The sequence below is a fragment of the Trachypithecus francoisi genome, unplaced genomic scaffold, assembly GCF_009764315.1.
Source record: "Trachypithecus francoisi isolate TF-2019V2 unplaced genomic scaffold, Tfra_2.0 Lachesis_group21, whole genome shotgun sequence".
NCBI classification, from domain to species: domain Eukaryota; kingdom Metazoa; phylum Chordata; class Mammalia; order Primates; family Cercopithecidae; genus Trachypithecus; species Trachypithecus francoisi.
Genome location: NW_022681467.1, coordinates 39,091,254 through 39,114,397, shown reverse-complemented (window position 1 = coordinate 39,114,397; position 23,144 = coordinate 39,091,254). Strand labels below are relative to the sequence as shown.

Below are 23,144 nucleotides of genomic sequence, written 5' to 3'. Positions count from 1 at the left end.
TTGAAGGCCACCACCAGCCTTAGTTAAGTCTGCAGGGGTGGGGGTGGGGTGTTGTGGGAATAAAGACTCCAACTTCCATCTTCTCCCGCTTTCCACATCCCACTGCTGCTTCCTAATGGCTGATCCCAGTCAGAAACCAAAGGGCAGGGAAGTGTGTGGATGAAGTCACGAGGCTAGTTTCCCGAGGCTCAGACAGGCGAATAGGGAATTGGGAAGGAAAAATGGAAGATATCTCTCATATTCATTAGGCAAAATGAAACAACTGAGCTTCAGAATGCTGCCTTGTGTGTGACTTTGGGCATGTGTGTTTACCTGGCCTGTTTCATCATCTGTAAAATGCTGGATAACAGTTTCTCTACCACATATAGTTATTGTAGAGACATATGTGGCGTTGCTTAGCACCCCGTATCAGTTAGCTATCATTGTCGCTAACCCCCAAAACTGAGTAGCACACAACACTAAGTTTTTACTTTTCACATTTCTGCAGGTTGGCTGATCTGGGCTGGGTTCTGCTTCGAGCTGGTGGCCAAGGCTAACAGGCAGCTCTGGCCAGCTTGTCTCTTGTCCTCTTGGACCAGTGGGCTGGCTGAGGTGTTATTATTCTCATGGAGACAGCTGGGATGCAGGAGAGCAAGCTCAGTTGTGCAACTGTGTCTTAAGGCTTTAGCCGTGTTGTATTAATTTTTCTGGAGCTTCGGTAACAAAATACCACAAACTTGATAGCCTAAAATATTTTCAAAGTAATGGCAAAAACTGCAATTACATTTGCACCAACCTAATACAAATTTATAGTCTTATGGTTCCGGATAGCAAAAGTCAGAAATTGGGTTTCATTGGGCCAATCGAGGGAGGGAGGCGGGGGGGCCCAGTCAGGGAGTCAGCAGGGCTGCGCTCCCTTAGGAAGAATCCGTTTCCTTGTTCCGTGGCTCCCTCCATCTTCAGAGCTGACAGTAGAGCATCTCTAATCTACTGTTGCTCCCATTTTTACACCAACTTTTTCTGATTTTTGACTCTCCAGCCTCCCTATTTATAAGGACCTTTGTGATTACACTGGGCCTAGCCAGATAATCGCATCTCCAGAACATTATTTAATTACATCTGCAAAGTGTCTTTTACAATGTTGTTACATAGTCACAGGTTCTGGAGATCGAGAGTCCCCCTTCTGGGGGGCGGGGGAGGGCATCATTCAGCCTACCAAATAGATCACGCCTGCTAAATTCCATTGGCCAACATCAAGAGAGGGAAGTACTCATAAATGCAGAATGGGGAGACAGTAAATATTTCTGATAGTAATGTAATCTACCACACATCTGGTACGATTTTTTTTTTTTTTTTTTTTGGAGACAGAGTCTTGCTCTGTCGCCCAGGCTTGAGTGCAGTGGTATGATCTCGGCTCACTGCAACCTCCGCCTCCTGGGCTCAAGTGATCCTCCTGCCTCAGCTTCTGGAGTAGCTGGGATTACAGGAGCCTGTCACCGTGCCCAGCTAATTTTTGTATTTTTAGTAGAGATGAGGTTTTGCCATATTGGCCAGGCCGGTCTTGAATTCCTGACCTCAAGTGATCTGCCCACCTCGGCCTCCCAAAGTGCAGGGATTACAGGTGTGAGGCACCGTGCCCAGCCAAGTTTTTAATAAACGCTTACTGAATGTAAGTTGGACTATGACGACTCATGGTGCTATACTTTTCGAGGGCTTCCTGAAAACACCAGTGAGCACTGATCATCTTACGATCACAGCCACACTGTTGTCTGGGCTTGAGTTACTGCTGCGTCTGCAGGCAATGGTCAAGGTGGATGAAAACTATAATTTAAGGTCTTTATTTACTCATTCCATTTATAGTGCTGTTGTATACTCCAGAATCACATTGAAAGTTAGGCTCTGAATTTTCCTTCTTCTACTCATTACTCCAAGCAAGATGACACATTATCTGCTTTAAACCTTCTGAAGGTGTGGAAAAAGGCTGCAGGATTTTAGAGAAACAGTTTCCTTTTAATCCTCTTATCCCTTTGCCAGAAACGGCCCAGAAGTCAGCTGAGGAAGCACATATCAAGGCAGGGAAGTCATGTACTGCTCTGCTTTGAGCAGGTTAGAGCAAACCTGGAGTGCTTTGTCTACCAGTGGACACCACTCTGTAAGAATGGCACTCACAAAGAGTGCAGGTAGACAACATATGGTTAGGAGATTCAAAACTGTGGCACTGACTGAGACAAAGTTGGAAGGGTTTCAGCTTGGAGAAGAGAGGACCTTCAGATGACCAGAAGGTAAAATGATTTGTGTGGCTAGAGGGAGAATCAGGCAATATTTTCCTAGCTCTGCCCACTGAAAAGGCCTAATGACCAAACAAGTGGCAATGAACTTGCTTATTGCCTGGACTGGTTGCTAAATACCATTTCCAGCAAAACCAGGGCTCCTTGGAGAAATGGCTGATTTCAGATCTGGACTGAAAATGTACAACATGAGCCTGGAAATCTTACTATACCAGAAAGCGAGGAAACTGACAAGGTTAGAATTGTTTCAAAAGGACTCAGGAGGCAAATTGAGTTGAGTCCCACTGACTGAAGACAGAATTAGGCAACATTGATTAGAAGGCCAGGCACAGTGGCCCACATGTGTGATCCCAACATTTTGGGAGGCAGAGGCAGGTAGATTGCTTGAGCTCAGGAGTTCAAAAACAGCCTGGGGAACATGGCGAAACTCCGTCCCTACAAAAAATACAAAAATTAGCCAGGCGTGGTGGCATGTGCCTACAGTCCCAGCTACTTGGGAGGCTGAGGTGGGAGGATGGCTTGACCCCAGGAGGTTGAGGCTGCAGTAAGCCATGATCACACCAGTGTATTCCAGGCTAAGTGACAGAGTAAGACCCTAACTCAAAAAAGAAAAAATAAAAAGGTAGCATTGATAAGGCGAGCTGCAATGGACTGAAATAAATGTTTAAAGCCACAGTCCATGGTTTAATGTATCTAGGCAAAAATAATCAATGGTTGCCATTATGACAAAAAAGACATCCAGATGGGGTCTTGCTAAGTTACCCAGGCCTTCAACTCCTTGAATTCCTCCCACCTTGGCTTCCTATAGGTGTGGGACACCGCCCCCACCCCCATGTCGTTTTCTGTTTTTTTTTTTTTGAGACAGAGTCTTGCTCTGTCGCCCAGGTTGGAGTGCTGAGGCACGATCTCAGCTCACTGCAGCCTCCACCTCCAGGGCCCAGGTGATCCTCCATTTCAGCCTCCCAAGTAGCTGGGACTACAGGCACCTGCCACCATGCCTGGCTAATTTTTCTATCTTTTTGTAGAAGCAGGGTCTCCCTATGTTGCCCAGGCTGGTCTTGAACTCCTGGGCTCAAGTCATCTGCCTACCTCAGCCTCCCAAAAGTGCTGGGATTACAGGCATGAACCATGGTGTCTAGTCCCCAAGAAGTTTTGAAAAAAAAATAAAGGTGGTGATGGGCACACTGACAGCCCAGACTCACGGGCAGAATATATGCATGTAACAAACCTGCATTTGCACATCCTAAATTTTTTTAAAACTGGAATTTGATAAAACTGCTAGAATAGTGGGTCTTCAATTTTAGTATGTGCCAGAACCACCTAAGGGGCTTTTAAAAACACCTATGGCTGCGTTCTACTCAGTTTTATTTTTTAAATATTTATTTATTTGACACAGAGTATCGCTCTGTCCCCATACTGGAGCACGATCTTGGCTCACTGCAGCCTCTACCTCCTGGGTTCAAGAGAGTCTCCTGCCTCAGTCTCCCAAGTAGCTGGGATTACAGGCGTGCGCCATCATGCCCGGGTAATTTTTGTATTTTTAGTAGAGATGGGGTTTCACCATGTTGGTCAGGCTGGTCTCGAACTCCTGACCTCAGGTGATCTGCCCACCTCAGCCTTTCAAAGTGCTGGGATTGTAGGGGTGAGCCACTGTGCCTGGCCCAGAGTTTTATTTTATTAAAAAAAAATATTGGCCGGGCGCGGTGGCTCACACCCATGATCCCAGCACTTTGGGAGGCTGAGGCGGGAGGATTACCTGAGGTCTGGCGTTCGAGACCAGCCTGGCCAACATGGTGAAACCCTGTCTCTACTAAAAATACAAAAATTAGCCAGGTGTGGTGGCACACGCCTGTAATCCCAACTACCTAGGAGGCTGAGGCAGGAGAATTGCTTGAGCCCAGGAAACAAGAGGTTGCAGTGAGCCAAGATGGTGCCACTGCACTCTAGCCTGGCCGACAGTGCAAGACTCTATCTCAAAAAAAAAAAAAAAAAAAAAAAATTGTTGTGGGTACATAGTAGGTGTATATATCCATGGAGTAAATGAGATACTTTGATACAGGCATGCAATGCGTAATAATCACAACATGGAAAATGGGGTATTCATCATCTCAAGCATTTTTTGTATGTTATTTTTATTTTTTCTTTTTAATTACCCACACTACACAGATATACCCTCAAGCATTTATCCTTAATGTTACAAACAATCCAGTTATATAGTCTTTAAAATGTACAATTAAATTACAGACTATAGTCACCCTGTGTGCTATCACATACGTTTTATTCTTTTTTGGATCCATTAACCATCCCCACTTACCCCTCACCCCCCTACTACCCTCCCAACCTCTCATAACCATCCTTTTACTATTTCCATGAGTTCAACTGTTTTGATTTTTAGCTCCCACAAATAAGTGAGAACATGCAAAGTTTGTCTTTCTGTGCCTGACTCTATAGAGTTTTTGATTCAGAGTCTGGGGTGAAGATTGAAGTTGTATTTCTAACATCTAACATCCGAGATGATTTTGATGCTGCTGGTTGGGAACCGCATTTTGTTTTTTTTTAAAGATAGGGTCTCGCTCTGCACCCAGGCTACAGTGCAGTGGCATGATTGACTCACTGCAGCCTTAACCTCCTGGGCTCAAGTGACCCTCCCACCTCAGCCTCCTGAGTAGATGGGACCACAGGTGGGCAGCATCATGTCTGGCTAACTTATTATTTTTTTGTAGAGATGGGGTCTCACTATGTTGCCGAGGCTGGTCTCAAACTCCTGGGCTCAACTGATCCTCCCAGAGTGTTAGAATTACAGGTGTGAGCCACTGTGCCTTGGCAAAACCATACTTCTTGCTGGGCGCAGTGGCTCACGCCTGTAATCCCAGCACTTTGGGAGGCCAAGGCGGGAGGATCGCTTGAGGTCAGGAGTTTGAGACCAGCCTGGGCAACATGGTGAAACACCATCTCTACCAAAAATACAAAAAATTAGCTGGGAATTGTGGCAGCTACTCAGGAGGCTGAGGTGGGAGGATCGTTTGAGCCCAGGAGGCCGAGGTTGCAGTGAGCTGCAATTGTACCACTGCAACTCCAACCTGGGTGAGAGTGAGAACCCTTCTCAAAAAAAAAAACAAAACCGCTTCTCTAGGTCTATTAATGCAGCATACAGAAGAATACACTTAATGATGCCATGAGATTGCAATCATCAAAATCAAGACTAGGAAACTCTCCAGGACAATGACTTAGCTTCTCCAATAAATATATTAAAGGGAACAAAAAGAGAGACTCTAGATTTAAAGAGAGTTTAGATGTCTTTAAAGAGGTATATAATGAATCTACAGACAAAACGTCTAGGATTTCCTTCAAAATTATTTGGGAGAGGAAGTAGACAGGTATATATTGTTAAAGCTAGAGGAGCACAAGGGCGGTTCATTCTACTATTCACTGGTGTTTGGAGACAGTCTCGCTCTGTTGCTCAGGCTGGAGTACAGTGGTGTGGTCTTGGCTCACTGCAACCTCCCCTCCCAGGTTCAAGCGATTCTTTTGCCTTGGTCTCCAGGATAGCGGGGATTACAGGCCTGCACCACCACACCCGGCTAATTTTTGTATTATTAGTAGAGATGGGGTTTCACCACATTGGCCAAGCTGGTCTCCAACTCTGGATCTCAAGTGATCTGCCCGCCCTGGCCACCTTTACAGGTATGAACCATCGCTCCTGGAGAGTTTAGTTCTATTTTAGAATGTTTTCCTAAATGCAGTTACTATTTAATGAGTGACTGTGCCAAATGCTTTGATATTACTATTTACTTTTCAGAACATTAGCAGGTCATGTTTCATAGATGAGGGTGCAACTTATTTGCCTGCCAATCCTTTTGGACCTGGGCTAGGGGACTCACTCTCCTGCCTGCAGCAGTAATGGGGGTTCAATCTGATGCCATCAAAGCTTTGCCTTCAGAAGCTCTTCATCTCCAAACTGACTCCCTCCTAAAGACAAAAATAAAAAACTACCTTATTTAAACCTTACCTTTAAAACATCGTCTACTCCCTTAGCTGGGTGTGGTGGTGCACACTCATCTCAGCAATTTGGGAGACGGAGGTGGGAGCATCGCTTGAGCCCATGATTGCACCACTGCACTCCAGCCTGGGTAACCGAGACTCTTATCTCTCAAAAAACAGAAAACCTAAAGAAAACCCATATAGTGTATACAGCCCCCGCCACCCCTCCAAAGCAATTCCTTTACGGTAGATGACCAGGCAAGGTGGCTCACACCTGTAGTCCCAGCACTTTGGGAGGCTAAGGCGGGCGGATCACCTGAGGTCGGGAGTACGAGAACGAGACCAGCCTGACCAACATGGAGAAACCCTGTCTCTACTAAAAAAATAAAAAATTAGCCAGGCGTGGTGGCGCAGGCCTGTCATCCCAGCTACTCGGGAGGTTGAGGCAGATGAATAGCTTGAACCCAGGAGGCAGAGGTTGCGGTGAGCTGAGATTGCACCATTGCACTCCAGCCTGGGTAACAAGAGTCAAACTCTGTCTCAAAAAAAAAAAAAAGTTTATTTTGTAGGTTTTCCCCTCATCTTGGATTTGTCTTGTTTCTACATGACAGCAGTTTGGGCAGGAATATCACAAGAATGAGACTCTGTCCTCGATGTATTATATATGTCCAGTGATCCATGTTAATAACCTGGATCACTATAAAGTCATTTTTAAAAATAATTTTGAGAGGGGGTTAACTGGAGCCTATATTAACTACTTCTTAAAAAGATGGGCAGGGCGCAGTGGCTCAAGCCGGTAATCCCAGCACTTTCGGAGGCCGAGACGGGCGGATCACGAGGTCAGAAGATCGAGACCATCCTGGCTAACACGGTGAAACCCCGTCTCTACTAAAAAATACAAAAATAACTAGCTGGGCGAGGTGGCGGGCGCCTGTAGTCCCAGCTACACGGGAGGCTGAGGCAGGAGAATGGCGTAAACCTGGGAGGCGGAGCTTGCAGTGAGCTGAGATCCGGCCACTGCACTCCAGCCCGGGCGACAGAGCAAGACTCGGTCTCAAAAAAATAAAATAAAATAAAAAGATGAAGAAAAAGCCTGAGGATGCATTAGAAATTAACAGACTCAAGAGCCATGACAACAAAATGCCACCAATGAATCTTGGACCAAGAGGAAAAACGTTAAGGGACATTATGGGACAACTGATGAAATTTCAGTATGAACTGGGTATCAGACAACAGTATTTTATCAACATTAATTTCCTGATTCTGATAATTCTGTAGTTACAGAAGATAATGTTCCTGTTCCTAGAAAACACATTTTTAAAATTTTATTTTTTTGACAGGGTTTCACTCTGTTGCCCAGGCTGGAGTGCCATGGTGTGATCTTGGCTAACTGCAACCTCCTCCGCCTCCTGGGTTCAAGCGATTGTCCTGCCCGTCTCTCAGTCTCCCAGTAGTAAGACTGCAGGCACGCACCACCATGCCTGGCTAATTTTTGTATTTTTGGTGGAGACAGGGTTTCACCATGTTGGCCAGGCTGGTCTTGAACTCCTGAGCTCAGGTGATCCTCCTGTCTTGGCCTCCGAAAGTGCTGGGATTACAGGCATGAACCACCGCACCCACTCTTCCAATTTTTGAACCATGATTCCTTTCTATTCAAAAGCTATAAAAAGTTAATGACTGGGTTAAGTGCTATACTGGGGGCCATCTGCAAGATTGCTCTAAGATAAACAGGCATATGTCAACAACCTATTTAGGATCTAGGAAGACCAACTGCACAATTGCACTGACTCGTCCTTTCAGTAAATAGATGCATACATGTTTGGGATACTATATATATTCAAAATGTGGTCACTGAGAAGACTTAAAGATTAGCATATAAATTGGTAATTACTACACTAGGTGCTCTATTGCAAGAACTCTGAATGTTGAATCCTGAAAGTAATTTTTAAATTCATGCTGATACACAAGTCAAAGGATTATTCATACTGTTGGTTCTGAAAAAAAATTTATCATACATTCATTCAACAGTAACCAGTCAGCCATTTTAAGCCCATCTCTGTATCAGCATATATTAAAACAAACTGCGGACTCAGGGCATGAACACTGAAAACTTAAAAAGGTCATTTTTATACAACCACAGAAATCTCTGAGCAGATACAAGTACTGTTAACAGTAGCTGCATTAATAAGCAGATTCCAAGGTATGGTCCAACCATGTATATTTGTAAATAAAATGGTATTTGTTATGGTACTCTCTTGTACTGTTCACATTCTTGACTTTTAGTCTTCACATCCCATGGCATGTTTTATCCCTATTGTTTCAAGGACGACACTGAAGCACAGTGATTAATGACTTGCCCAAGATAAACCATATACTAAACCCCAAACTCATGTTTCTGGGGAAGTGAAAACAAGATCCTGTTCTCATACTCAAGATAGGAATGGCTTCCCAATGCCAACTCCAATTCAAAAAACCATTTAAGAATCTGGTCCTAAGTGGGCATATGCAATAAACTCAAAACAAGTCTTTCCCTCAGTAAGTATTTTATTGAGATTTAAAGCACAAAATAGGTTAACAAATCGGGAGGAAGGTGGTAACACAGGAATGGGAACGTAAAAGTCAAAGTAGGCAGGACTCAAAACTGGCCATAAAGGCACTACGGCATGTTCATAAACACCATCAAGTGAAAGAAAGGGGAATCAAGATGTTTTCACTTCTCTTCTGCTCCACCTTAATACTCCATCTAGCCACTGGTATGGAGCATGTTGTGGACTCATTCTTCTCACAAGTTAGCAAGGGAACTAAACATTTTATCAGTCAACCCTACGCTCATCAAGTGAGCCAATGTTACACAGTGATTTCATGCATCCAGTGACTTAGAACTACAGGCAAGGATAGGCCCTGACTATTAATAAATTGGTTGTGGCTATTACTAGAAAATTATGGATGCAGGCATTTACCTATACAATGACCTGCTTACTGGGGCAGCTAACAATGCAGTCAAACCAGTCTATTATTATATGATGTCCTATTAACAAGAGAGCCCAGTTGAAGGATTTCGTATTTTTAGAAAGCCAAATTTCTTACTATAATATCCTCCCACCCCTCTTTTAAAAAGGCTGTGGTTCAAAAAGCTTTTATGTTTTCCCTGAAAATAAGAGAACTTTGGTCAAAGCCAATTTTTAAGAGTCATCACTTCTGCTGAGTAGGCAAAACAATGAACTATAGTAACACACACCACTTTCTTTCCTTAAATTCTGAGATTTATACTGGAAAAATAAACCCATTTCTTTATAAACATCTAATTAAACTATCAAACAAAAGATAATGGAAACATCCGCCTTTTGGGGCACTATATTCCTAAGGTTGGGCTTTAAGATTTTTTAACAGGAAACCCAGGAATTTCTGAAAAACAGGCTTTTTTCACACTACCAAGAACTCACGGCCACTCTGTGAATGCCCTAGATATTTGACTCAAGTTTTTCAACCCTATCTTATTAGGCATATTTCTGGATTATTTCAACCTAAAAACCAACCCTAGAATATCATGCTTTCCAGGCACACCTGTGGCACAATGAGTGGTGTACGCCCATGCCTCATCACAATCCAACCCTTAGTATCCTACATTGTGACAGCTCCTGGAAAGGTATTAAAGCTGAGCCAATTAATCTATATTTTGATTTCAGACTAAGATCAATAAATGCTTTTAAATAAAATTACTATATATAATTAAGTATCTGAATAAAGGAATGTAAGGTTAATTCACTTCTCCAACTGCAATTTCAACTCATCAGGCTTATGGATGTATGGACTAATTGCTAACCTAGTAACTCGTACAAATTTGCAGTATTCAAATTTGGTTTCCACAGTACTCATTACATCTCACTCGTAATAAAGTACAAAAGTTTGGGCTTACCCATTTCACTGTTTTTCAAAGCAATTACACAATGCGTTAAAATTTACAAGTATGATCTAACCAATTATCACATAATCCCACTAACTATGAAGCGGACTATTAGGTGGAACTTAACTGGCGACTGACTTTATTGAGATTAAGTGCCGTTAAACATAATTATCTTTCAGCAGAAAATGCAGTATGTGCTTTTACACTTTGAATAAACTCAAATTCAAATCAAAAAGAGGCTACTTCCATTTCCACATGACAAACATTAAAGACAACTGAACCACTCTCTAACACTAATTACACTGACAACTTCCAGAAAGTGGATTATCTAACCAAGACCCCAAGTATTAGGAGTTCTTTCTTAAGAGTTTAAATTTGCCTTTGAAAAAAGTTCCATTACTTAAAATTATTAATTTAAGCAAAATCATGGAACAGATTGACTAAAAAATACCTTTTATTTTTACTCAACTTGTTAAAGGGGCAGATAAAGACTTTGGCAAATTTGATTAACAGCACAAAATAATGTTATCCAAACTGAATAATTTATTGCTGATCTGAGGCTTGCCTTGTTTACACTTCAGTAGAACTTACATGTTTCCACAAATGGCAGATACCAACATTTAAAGAAATTTAATAGTGACCTATTCAATAAGGCAATCATCTTGGTAGCAAAGTTTTATTTAAATCTTACATAACTCAAGCTTTATAAAAAGCCAACATAATTGAAAATTGGGTTCTCCCTCTAAAGTCTTAAGTATTCAAAGCTTGAAACAGTTAATTTAAAAATAAGCAAACAAATAAAACAAAAAAACCCTGCCAGCAGATCCTGCTGAAATACTTGGAAAAAAAAAAAAAAAAAAACTAAATGAGCTTACTCTTTACAAAAGTTATTTTAGCTCAAAAGCTATAAAATCAAAGTTATCTTAATTCTACAAAGAAGGGACAGGGTGTCTGACTTCATGCCACCATTTCCTTAGAGCCTCATCTTTTTCATCAAATTTGGCCACAAATCAAATTTCTGTGTGCCCGTTTTGAGGAGACTGCTCTTGCAGAAGAGGCCAAGTATAAACATGGAAGAGTAACTGCCTAAATAGGAAAGTGTTCCATAATAGTGTGCAAAGAACAAGAGAGTTCTGATTTAATCTCTGGAACTCGACCTGGACCTTGATCTTGACTTTGAACGAGACCTAGAACGGGATCTTGAAGCTCTTTTTGGTGGAGGGGACACAGAACGGGCCTTTGAGGGTGGAACAGGTAGCGGCGAATTGGAACGGGACTGGCTCCTTGATCTGGATTTTGACTTTATATCACCCTTTCCATTTTCTTTGGGGGATCGGGACCGAGACCTGCTTCGAGATTTCTCATACTCATCCTTAGATCTGCTTCGAGAGTGTGAATGGGAGCCCCGATCAGACTTGGGCTTAGATTTGCTCTTTGATCTAGATTTTCTGCCTTTTGATCGAGAACGTGATCGACCTTTGCTCCGCGACCTGGAACTGGACAAGGAAAGACCGATTCTCTCAATACTTTGTAAGAACATACACGTACTCCATAAACAAGTACAGTAATATTCACAGTGACTCAACACAACATTATTTACCGGGAGCGACTTTTTGAGATACTTCGAGATCTACTGCGGCTGCTCCTGCGACTCCTACTTCGTGACCGTCTTCTAGATCGAGACCTATTAGGAGACAAACAATGAAGTCTTAATTTCAATCCATCTTAAATACATCTGTGCCATCTGGCAAAAACAGATAAACCAAAGAATAATGTTTTTCTTTACTACGCAATTAAATACACTGTTCAAAACATCCAGAAGAAAACTCAATGATGCACAGCCAAAACAAACTAAAAGCTGGCTTTAATTCAGGCAGGCAACAATTGAAATTACTCCATTAATCCTTTTTTATTGGCAACTATTCTGTCTCCTCCCCACAGTGTCCTTCAGCAAGTTACCTGGATCTGCTTCCAGAGTAAGATCGCCTATGGCTTGTGCGTGGCTTATCTTCAATAAGCCTAATATTTCTGCCATTTATTTCTGTGCCATCCAGTTTGTCCAAAGCACGCTTCATGTCAGAGTAGGAGCGAAACTCAATTACACCCTCATTTGTTCGTTCCTTGTGGGCATCCGCATAGGTTACTTCACCTGCTTGTCGCATAAAATCCTGAAATGGTAAGATCGGTCAGACTCGGAAATCTTAAAAAGATCTATATACTATAATAAATTCCCAGAAATAAGAATGTAAAAAGAGTTTACTTTAAAGCATTAGTCGTATCCTTTATATCTTGAATTACAGCACATACCTTTAAATCTTGCCAACTGCACCGACTAGAAAGATTTTCTACAATAAGCCTGTATTCTGTACGAACAGGTGGTCCGTATTTGTCTCTGCCAGATGTTCTCCGACTGCTGTATCCACCTCCACCACCTTTATCACATGAAGGGAACAATCAGATGCCTTGTAATGATAAAAACGCATAACGTCTTTGAAAGTTAGTACAAACATATCAACTTTTATTTACTGGAGTAGGACTTTGCTATTATATTGCTAAACCTTCGACACATTTGTGATTTGCCATAAAATTAAATTAAGGGCAAGTCAAATAGACTAAATCCAACTAAACCTCTCCTACAATCTGTTAGAGAGTGACTGCTCCTTTATTCGATTTACCTCGCTAAGTTTTATTTTACAGAACATTGTAAAATATAAAACTTAACCGATTACATGCATTTCTACATTTTACAAAAATGTTTACTAGTTTTACACTAAGTACTTACATCACAGTGTGAGGTTTTTGGTGGTGGTTTGGCCACAAAACACGCAAGGTAACAGTCACCTAGTTCAGATTAACCAGTTTTGTCTAACCCTTGGAATCCTCACCATCACCCTGCGTCTAATGGCAAAAGGCTGCTGTCGTCATGGCTTCCGGTAAGGTCAGCCAAAGGGTCATAGGGCAAGGGTCACACAATGTATGGAAAAGCCAAGGCCAATCAGGAAAGGCAGTCATCTTAGCCTCAGTGGACACAGCCTCAGCCCCATTGGTCACTTTCAAATTGAAACATCAAGGACTTGTTAAAAAGTTTGAATTCAACATGCAACAATTTAAACATCAAACATTTAACATAACCAAAAATCCCCCCAACCTCCTCCCAATAACATGCCCCAGTTAGTTCAAATACAGCATAAAGCTTATTTGGATCTACTTTGTGGTACAATACCACATTATTTAAAAATAGTACATTCTTCGGCCCCCATCAAGTTCCATAGCTTTAAGACCTACACTTTCAGCTCCTCCCTTCCCCGTCCCCCGCCCCCCTACCCCACCTCCACCCCAGCCTGCCCCCGAATCTCTAACTAATGCACTGATAGGTAAGTAAGGAGAATACAACAAATACAGCCACTCCTTACTTCCTCTGTGGTGAGAACCTGTGACAGTGCTGACAAAGGGCCAGAAGAAGCCACCCCCCTCCCAACTTCGCAAATAAAACAAACACCCAAACCCAATCCCCGCGCTCCGGCGTCCCATGGCTGCCCCGGGCAGACGTGAAGGCAGCGGGGCTCGGGGACGCCCGAGTCAAACGACCCCCGGCCCTCGCGCCTGCCCGGGCTGGGAGGCCCCAACCCACCCACCCCCGCCCGCCCCCAGGGTCCCCAAGGGCTCGGAGCGCGCGGGGGTGGGACTCACTGCGGCTTCCGTAGCTGTAGCCGTCGCGATCGCGACGCGGGCCCCTGGCGTGCTCTACGATCACGCGCTCGCCGCAGAGCTCCTTGCCGTTCAGCTCGTAAACGGCGTCGTCGGCGTCGCGGGAGTCCTCGAACTCCACAAAGCCGTACCTGGGGGCGGTGCCAGGGCCGGACAACGGCGGGGGCGTCGTTAGCCAGGGCGCGCACGTGCGCGCCCCCGCACCCCTCAGCGCGCCCCCGCGACGCCGCGCCGTCGCCATCTTGGAGGCCCTGCCACGCGGCGCCGCGGCCTTGGCCGCCTTTTTCCTTGAAGAGTTCCCGCCGCCACCAGGCCTGGGACGCTGGGCGCGGGCGCCCAGGCCCGACTCACCCATTTTTGAGGTCTACTTCGAGGAGGCGGCCATAACCACTGAAAAAGCGCTGGATGTCCTTCTCCCGGACGTTGTAGCTCAGGCGTCCTATGTAGACGCGCGGCATGTCCGTGGCGGGCGGGGGCCCAAGGGCTGGTTGTCGAACGGCGGACCGCAAGCCAGTAGCCGCGGTGCGGGTGCGGGGACGGCAAGAGCCTGAACACGCGCCTCACACCACAGCGGCGGCCGAGTCCAGCCACACAATGATGCGCGCGCGCGCTAGGCTTACGCTATATGGGCGGCCGGTGGGGCGGGGCCTGGCGCGTGACGTCAGCGCGCAGCGGCCCGTCCGTCCCGCGTCGGTCCTGGGCTAAATTGTGACTGGCTAAATGGTGATTGGAGAGTCAGCTGCCCGCGACGTTTCGGTGTAGTGCGGTCTTACTCGCTTCTAGGACTTTTCTCCAACCCTCCCCACCGTCTTTGAAAACACAGTATCTCTAATGCAGCCGCAGAATTGTTTTCTAATTTGTACCTTTTATAAAACTGCGCGATCGATCTCTTTGGGGTTGAAACTCGGGAGGCGGGCTGAGAGAATCCCCGTTTTTCATTGGTTCTCGAGGTGGGTATAATGGGTCGCCGAGGCCTCTGATTAGTGGGTTAAAACGAGGCTGCCTGTTTCCCCCAGCGATTGGCCGGTGCTAGCTTTGGTGGGGATCGCGCTCTCGGACCCAGTCGCTGGTCCGGTTTCGCAGAATCCGAGGATCGCTCGCCGAGGTCTTGCTGACCGGGCGGGGGTCGCGTTGCGAGCTTGCAGACTCGCCGACATCAGCCTCTCCGGGTCTCACTCGCAGCCCCGCCGGCATCAGCCTCTCCGGGTCTCACTCGCAGCCTTCTTCAGTCTTGGCCTCCCGGGACGTTCCCCTCTCCCTCCATGCGTCTTTCTTGGAGCCCTGGCAACTTGACTCACTTGTGGATTGGGGTGTCCGTGGAATCCTACGCTCACTGTAGGTGCTCAAAAGGGAGCGCGGAGGAGACCCCGCAGCCCTCCCACAGCGATGAACGATTTTTTTTCCTCCTGTTTATGGAAAGTCCTTTGTCCCAATACTATCATTTCTTCCATTGACTTGAAAGTGCCTTATTTTGTGAGTTTATCAATGGAGATGCTATTTAAAGTTGGAGAACCAGATGAAAACCTCTGGTTTAAGTTTAGGTGGGGAGGGGAAGACCCAGGCCAACGCCTGGGGTACTCTGAAATGTAAGTACAGGAAAGGAGACTGACGGGGAGGAGTGACCAGGGAGGTAGGGAGAAGACCAGGAGAGTAGGGTGTCACCGAAGCTTAAAAAAAAAAAAAAGGAAAGGGATATCACTGAGATAACACCAGCTCTTTAGATATTTTTGTATACCTGCTCTGAGTGGTGCAACCTCAATATCCTTAAGCTTCGGGTTGAAAAAGGGGGGTTTTGTCCTCCTGGAGCTATGTGGAAGTGTGGAGGGAAACGTTGTTGTTTGTCACGACTGGGGGAGGTAGAGGCCATGCTTAAAGTTAGATAAATAAAAAATACGAGTCTGTAATCCCCACACTTTGAGAAGCCGAGGCAAGAGGACCCCGTGAGCCCAAGAGTTCAAGGCTGCAGTGAGCTACGATCATGCCACTGCACTACGGCCTGGGTGATAAAGCAAGACTCCAACTTGCTTGAAGCGAAAGAACAACACCCCCCACCCCCACCCCCACGGTGTGGAAGGCCACCCCAGCAGGTTGCCGGCCAGCGTTTATTCCCTTATTTGGCCCCACCCACATCGTGCTGATTGGTCCATTTTACAGAGCGCTGATTGGTCCATTTTACAGAATGCTGATTGGTCCATTTTTACAGCCTGCCGATTGGTACCTTTACCAACCTTTAGCTAGACACAGAGTGCTGATTGGTGTGTTTACAATCCTTTCGCTAGACAGAAAAGTTCTCCAAGTCCCCACCTAACACAGAAGCCCCACCAACTTCACCTCTGGGTAGGCAGAATAAGGGTTCCCCCTAAAGATGTCTATGTCCTAATCCTAATCCCTGAAACCTGTGAAGATGTTACTTTATATGTCAAAAGGGACTTTGCAGATCTGGTTAAGTTGAGCATCTTGAGATGCAGAGATGCCCCGGGATTATCTGGGTGGGCCCAATGTGATCATAAGGGTGCTTACAAGAGGGGTACAGGAGAGCCACAGTCAGAGAAGCAGATGTGACAAAGGAGGCTGGGATTGGGGTCAGAGTGATTGACTGTAAGGAAGTCACAACCGAAGTTAATGGCTTTGAAGATGGAGGAAGGAACCATAAGCCAAAGAGTAGCCTCTGGAAGCTGGAAGACAGGAGGGAACAGATTCTCCCCTAGAGCCTCCTGAAAGCATGCAGCCCAGGCCAGGCGCTGTGGCTCACACCTGTGCAATCTCGGCTCACTGCAACCTCCGCCTCCTGGGTTCGAGTGATTCTCCTGCCTCGCCTCCCGAGTAGCTGGGGTTACAGGCATGCGCCACCATGCCCAGCTAATTTTGTATTTTTAGTAGAGACGGGGTTTCACCATGTTAGTCAGGCTGGTCTCATCTCGAACTCCCAACCTCAGGTGATCCACCCGCCTCGGTCTCCCAAAGGCGTGAACCACCGCGCCCAGCCCAACACCAGCTCTTTAGATATTTTTGTATTCCTGTTCAGTTTTGAATAGTGCAACTTCAATATCCTTCAGCCTCGGGTTGAAAAAGCGCGGGTGATGGGGGGGTTGGGTTGCCCTCCTGGAAACGTTGTTGTTTGTCACGACTGGGGGAGGTAGAGTCCATGCTTAAAGTTAGATAAATAAAAAAATATGAGTCTGTAATCCCTGCACCTTGGGAAACTGAGGCAGGAAGATCTCTTGAGCCCAGGAGTTCGAGGTTGCAGTAAGCTATGATCATGCCACTGCACTGCAGCCTGGGTGAAAAAGCAAGACTCTGACTCAAAGAAAGAAAGAAAAACAAGGAGCAAGGCATGGTAGCTCACGCCTGTAATCCCAGCACTTTGGGAGGCCCAGGTGAGAGGATTGCTTGAGCCCAGGAGTTCGATATCAACCTGGGCAACATGGCGAGATCCCCTCTCCACAAAAAAAAAAAAAAAAATTTTTTTTTAATTAGCTAGGCATGGTGGCACATGCCTGTAGTTCCAACTACTGGGGAGGCTCTCAACAGGGGGCAGTGGTTCTCAACAGGGGGCAGTTCTGTCCCCCCAGGGGACATCTGTCAATATCTGAAGACTTTCTGGTTGTCACAGCTGGAGGAGGGAAGGAGCTGCTGGTATCTCATGGGTAGAGGCTAGGGATGTCATGAAACATCCTACAAGGCACAGGACAGCCCCACCACGAAGAATTATCTGGCCCGGAATGTCAATAGCTGAGGTTGAGAAATGCTAGTCCAAATGAATCCTGTACAGAAGTTTTTTCTTTTCTTTTCTTTTTTAAATAGAGACAGGATCTCCCTATGTTACCCAGGCTGATCTCAAACTCCTGGGCTCAAGGAATTCAATCCTCAGCCTCCCAAAGTGCTGGGATTACAGGCATGAGCCACCATGCCCAGCCTACAGAAGTTTGTAAAACGAGGTTTGGACTAGCTTGGCAACATGCAATCCATTCTCCCAGTTGGAAGAGCCTCAGAGGATCTTTCAATCATCTGATTCATGATTCTTTCTAACTCTGTCACTGACAGTTTCCAATTCTGGATTCTATTTCTGGAGCAACTGCTGCTATATTCACTCCACTCCACACAGATACACCTGAGTTGCTACGAAAGGGGATTTGCTGGGCACGGTGGCTCACACCTGTAATCCCATCACCTTGAGAGGCAGAGATGGGATCACTTGATCCCAGGAGCACAAGACCAGCCTGAGCAACATAGCGAGACTCCATCTCTATAAAAAAAAAAAAAAAAAAAAAAAAGGCCAAGAGTGGCGGCGCATGCTTGTAGTCCCAGTTACTCCAGGGACTGAGGTGGGAGGATCACTTGAGCCCTGAAGGTCAAGGCTGCAGTGAGTTGTGATGGCTCCACTTCACTCCAGCCTAGGTGACAGAGCAAGACTCTTGTCTAAAAAATAAAGAAAAGAAAGGAGAGAAAGGAAAGAAAGAAAAGAAAGAAATAAGAAAAGAAATGAGCTCCCATGCTGCACATCTACCATTTCTGCTTTGATTTGTTCTCCCAACACATCAGCAGCGTTGGGTCCTCAGGAAGACTCCACAGCATGGTGACAATCCAACACCTCTCTCAATTATGGTATCTGAAGCTGTTTTCTCTTCCGCAGCAGTGCTCTTGGGTTTCTTGTTAGGGGTAGCCATGGGGCTTTGGGAAAGCGAAGTGAGAGGAAGAGTGGATGATATCAGCTGCATCTTTGTCTTTGACAAACGAATTCCCCATCCTTCGATAAATACTACCCCACTGACTCCCGGAAGCAACATCTAGTCCCACCAATACCATAAAAGTGTCATTTCCTGCTTCAACTCTTGCAAATAATGAACTGTAACAATTTTTTTTTTTTTTTTTTGAGGCGGAGTCTCGCTCTGTCGCCCAGGCTGGAGTGCAGTGGCCGGATCTCAGCTCACTGCAAGCTCCGCCTCCTGGGTTTACGCCATTCTCTCGCCTCAGCCTCCCGAGTAGCTGGGACTACAGGCGCCTGCCACCTCGCCCGGCTAGTTTTTTGTATTTTTTTTAGTAGAGACGGGGTTTCACCGTGTTAGCCAGGATGAGAATTTGATGAGTAAAAAATGTTATCATTGTCAAATTCTCCCTTCCCTAACTATATTCCATGAACTTGTTTGTTTAAGCCTCTCTCTCTACACATATTTATGTATATATGCACGTATAAATCTTGCTGCTGCCCACTCTTTGAGTCTGCACTATCTTTAAGAGCTGTAACCCTCACTGCAGAAGGTCTGCGGCTTAACACCAGGAACCCACCGGAAGGAAGAAACTCCGGACACATCTGAACATCTGAAGGAACAAACTCCGGACACACCATCTTTAAGAACTGTAACACTCACCGCGAGGGTCTGCGGCTTCATTCTTGAAGTCAGTGAGACCAAGAACCTGCCAGAAGGAACCAATTCCGGACACACTACCACAGGGACTCTGAAATTTTGTTAAATTCAGGAATGGAAGCTGGGTGCAGGGACTTGTGCTTTGTAATCCCAGTGCTTTGGGAGGATGAGGTGGGAGGATCTCTGGAGGCCAGGAGTTCAAGACCAGCCTGGGCAACATAGCAAGTCTACAAAAAATGAAAAAAGGCCGGGCATGGTGGCTAACACCTGTAATCCCAACACTTTGGGAGGACGAGGCAGGCAGATCACTTGAGGTCAGGAGTTCGAGACCAGCCTGGCCAAAATGGTGAAACCCCGACTCTACCAAAAACACAAAAAATTAGCCGGGTGTAGTGGTGCAGGCCTGTAATCCCAGCTACTCGGGAGACTGAGGCACAAGGATCGCTTAAACCCGGGAGGCAGAGGTTGCAGTGAGCAGAGACTGCACTACTGCACTCCAGCCTGGGCTACAGAACGAGACTATGTGTCAAAGAAAGAAAGAAAGAAAGAAAAATGTTAGTAGGCATGGTGGGACGCACCTATAGTCCTAGCTACTTGGGAGGCAAAGGCAGGAAGATCACTTGCAACTGCTCTCCAGCCTGGGCCACAGAGTGAAAACCTGTCCCCCTCCCTTCCAAAAATTTAGGAATGGCAACTGGGAAGTGGCTAAAAAGGTAAGGAAAAAAATCCCAAAAGAGCGTGGTGTCACAGCAGCTAGGAGTGGAAAGAGTTTCAAGGAAGTAGTGGTTAATTGACAAACAGCAAGTTCATAAGCCTTTGACCCAGTAAGCTTAATCCTAGAAATCTATTTGACAAGGAGCCAGTTTGTAAAACCATAGGTCCAAGGATGCTTATTTAAGCCATGGAATACTCTTCCACGATGAAAATAAGTAAGATTATTCTCATTTCAAATATTTATTGAATGCCTACTGTTCTCAGCATCGGGAAAACAACAGTAACGTCATGTGTCGGCTTTGCAAACTAGGGCCTCAGTCAAATCTTGGCCTGTCACCTGTTTTGGAAATAAGGTTCTATGGGAACACAGTATCACCCATTCATTTACACATTGTCTATGGCTCCTCTTGAGCTACAGCAGCAGTCTTGATTTCATTATTATATCTAGTGGTCGCAACAGAGACTATCCAGCCTGCAAAGCCTAAACTATTTCCTTGCTGGCTCTTCACAGAAGAGGTTTGCTTACCTCAGTCTGTGTGACTGACCACTAATGATGCTTTTGGGTGTTGTTAAGTAAAGAAGGCAAGTTTTAATGTATGCATGATCCCATTTTTTTGTAAATAACACCACCTCAAGCCCCCGTCCCATTTTTTTTTTTTTCTTTTTTTTGAGACAGAGTCTCACTTGGTCATCCAGGCTGAAGTGCAGTGGTGCCATCTTGGCTTACTGCAATCTCCACCTCCTGGGCTCAGGAAATTTTCCCACCTCAGCCTCCTGAGTAGCTGGGACTACTGGTATGAGCCACCACGTCCAGCTAATTTTTTGTATTTTTTGTAGAGATGGGTTTTTGCCATGTGGCCCAGGCTAGTCTCGAACTCCTCGACTCAACTGATCTGCCCACCTCAGCCTCTCAGAGTGCTGGGATTACAGGCATGAGCCACCTTGCCTGGCCTAAAACTCCCAGCTCTTGATACAACTACATATATGTGTATTGGATGGGTTTGTGGTGGCTTTTGAATATCAATGGGGGTAGGTCCTATACAGTCACTCCCTCCAACTCTCCCTGCATTCCTTATTCTTCCTTCTCCCACCAGCTCTTGAATGTGCCAAACATACACCAACCTCAGGGCCTTGTCACTGGACAGTTCCCTGCATCTGGAACTATTTTTCTATGATTAGCGCCCCTCATTTCCTTTTGGTTTCTGCTCAGTGTTATTGCTGTGGCTTGAACATGTCCCTCAACAGTTTCTGTGTTGGAAACTTTATCCCCAGTGCATGATATTGGGAGGTGAGGCCTAATAAGAGGTGACTGAATCATGAATGAGGGTGGAGCCTTCGCGAATTAATGTTATTATGGAAGGAGTGGGTTGGTTATTAAGAGGTGGATTGTTTTAAAGAGAGTCTGGCCCCCAGTGCCTCTCTGTCTTGTGTAAGAAATAAATTTCTTTTCTGACTGGTCCAAGTACACTGATGTTTGCAACTAATTGATCACAACCAGTTATAGATTTCTTTGTTCCTTCTCCACTTCCACTGCGTCACATGACTAGCCTTAAAAAACGAGAGGGAGAAATAAATTTTTCATTATTAATTACCCAGTTTGTGGTATATCAGCAGAAAACAGACTGTTATCAGAAGCGCCTCCTTAACCATCTATTTAAACATAGCGTCTTTCCCCTGAACTCTGTGTCTCTTCTTCCCCTGTTCCATTTTTTTTTCGTAGAACTTTTCATCACCTGAGATATTTCTTTCTGCCTCTCCCAACCCCAACTAGAATGTCAGCATCAGTGGAGCAGGGATGCTGTCTGTCTTTTTACACCTTCATCTTCAACTCTTAGAAAAGTCCAAAAACGGGCTGGGATCACGCCTGTAATCCCAGCACTTTGGGAGGCTGAGGCGGGCAGATCACCTGAGGTCAGGAGTTCGAGAGTCATGATTGTACGACTGCTCTTCCTTCCTCTCTCTCTGCCTGTCTCCCTCTCCCTCCCTCTCCCTCCCTGTCTCTCCCTCTCTCTCTCTCTCCCTCTCCCTGTCTCTCACCTGGCCAACATGGTGAAACCCCGTCTCTACTAAAAATACAAAAATTAGCCGGGTGTGGTGGCCCATGCCTGCAATCCCAGCTACTCAGGAGGCTGAGGGAAGAGAATCACTTGAACTGGGGAGGCGCAGGTTGCAGTGCAGTGAGCCAAGACTGTGCCACTGCACTCCAGCCTGGGTGATAGAGCGAGCAAGACTCCATCTCAAAAAAAAAAAAAAAAAAAAAGAAGAAAGAAAGAAAAGTCCACATACAGCTAGACACAGTAGCACACACTTGTAATTCCACCTACTTGGGAGGCTGAGGCAGAAAGGTGCTTGAACCCAGGGTTTTGAGGCTGCAGTGAGCTACTGCACTCCAGCCTGGGTGACAAAGTGAGACCCTATCAATAAAACAAAAACAAAACTGCAGCATACAAAGTAAATGCTAATTGAGAGCAGCGCCACTCTGGGACATTGTGCAGAGCAAGTGAAGCGAGACTCTCCATTCAGCAGATATTAGTGTGCTGATGGGTTCACGAGGATGTGCTGGTGGGATGGAATCTTCCACCTTCTCGTTAGTGCTGCCCAGACACACCATCTTCAAAGGGGTGCAGGGATGTCCTCACCAGATCCCACATTTCCTCCACCAAAATGTATCCGTACAGAAAATTCCAGTATGGCTCTGGAGCCACTGGGACTCTCAGATTATTGGTAGCAGTGGAAATTGGCACAATCACTTTGGAAAGCTGCATGGTGGTGTCCATTCAAGCTGAAAGCTGGTAGTGGCTGTCACCGTGACCTAGGCAGGGGAGAGCTAGGAAAGGGTATGAGGGGCCGCTGGAGTTCTGGTCAGATTTTGTTTCTTGAACTGGGTACCAGGATGCGCTGTTGATGAAAATGCACTGAGCTGTGCACTTATGATTTGTGCATGCTATTGTATGCATGTTGTACTTCACTGGTAAATTAAAACAAAAAAGATGATAAATCTCTAAAGAAAATTACAATTACACACTTCACCTAGAGCCCTCTTTGTCATGCTGGTAACTAAAGCTCTACTGATAACTTATTTATTTATTATTTATTTATATATTTCTGAGATGGAGTCTCGCTCTGCCCCCAGGGCTGGAGTGCAGTAGCACGATCTCAGCTCACTGCAACCTCCACCTCCTGGGCTCAAGCAATTCTGTTTCA

The 23,144-nt window shown here is 45.6% G+C and overlaps 1 protein-coding gene across 1 annotated transcript; it reads right to left on the bottom strand.

Moving 5' to 3' along the window:
• Positions 1-8,774: 8,774 nt before the first annotated feature.
• On the bottom strand, positions 8,775-14,512 carry SRSF6 (serine and arginine rich splicing factor 6). The gene is made up of 6 exons (XM_033186441.1): positions 14,212-14,512; positions 13,843-13,991; positions 12,460-12,584; positions 12,112-12,320; positions 11,753-11,836; positions 8,775-11,648 (listed from the first exon to the last, which is right to left on the bottom strand). The coding sequence occupies exons 1-6, from the start codon at positions 14,316-14,318 to the stop codon at positions 11,291-11,293; spliced, it is 1,032 nt and encodes a 343-aa protein (XP_033042332.1). The 5' UTR covers positions 14,319-14,512; the 3' UTR covers positions 8,775-11,290.
• Positions 14,513-23,144: the final 8,632 nt, after the last annotated feature.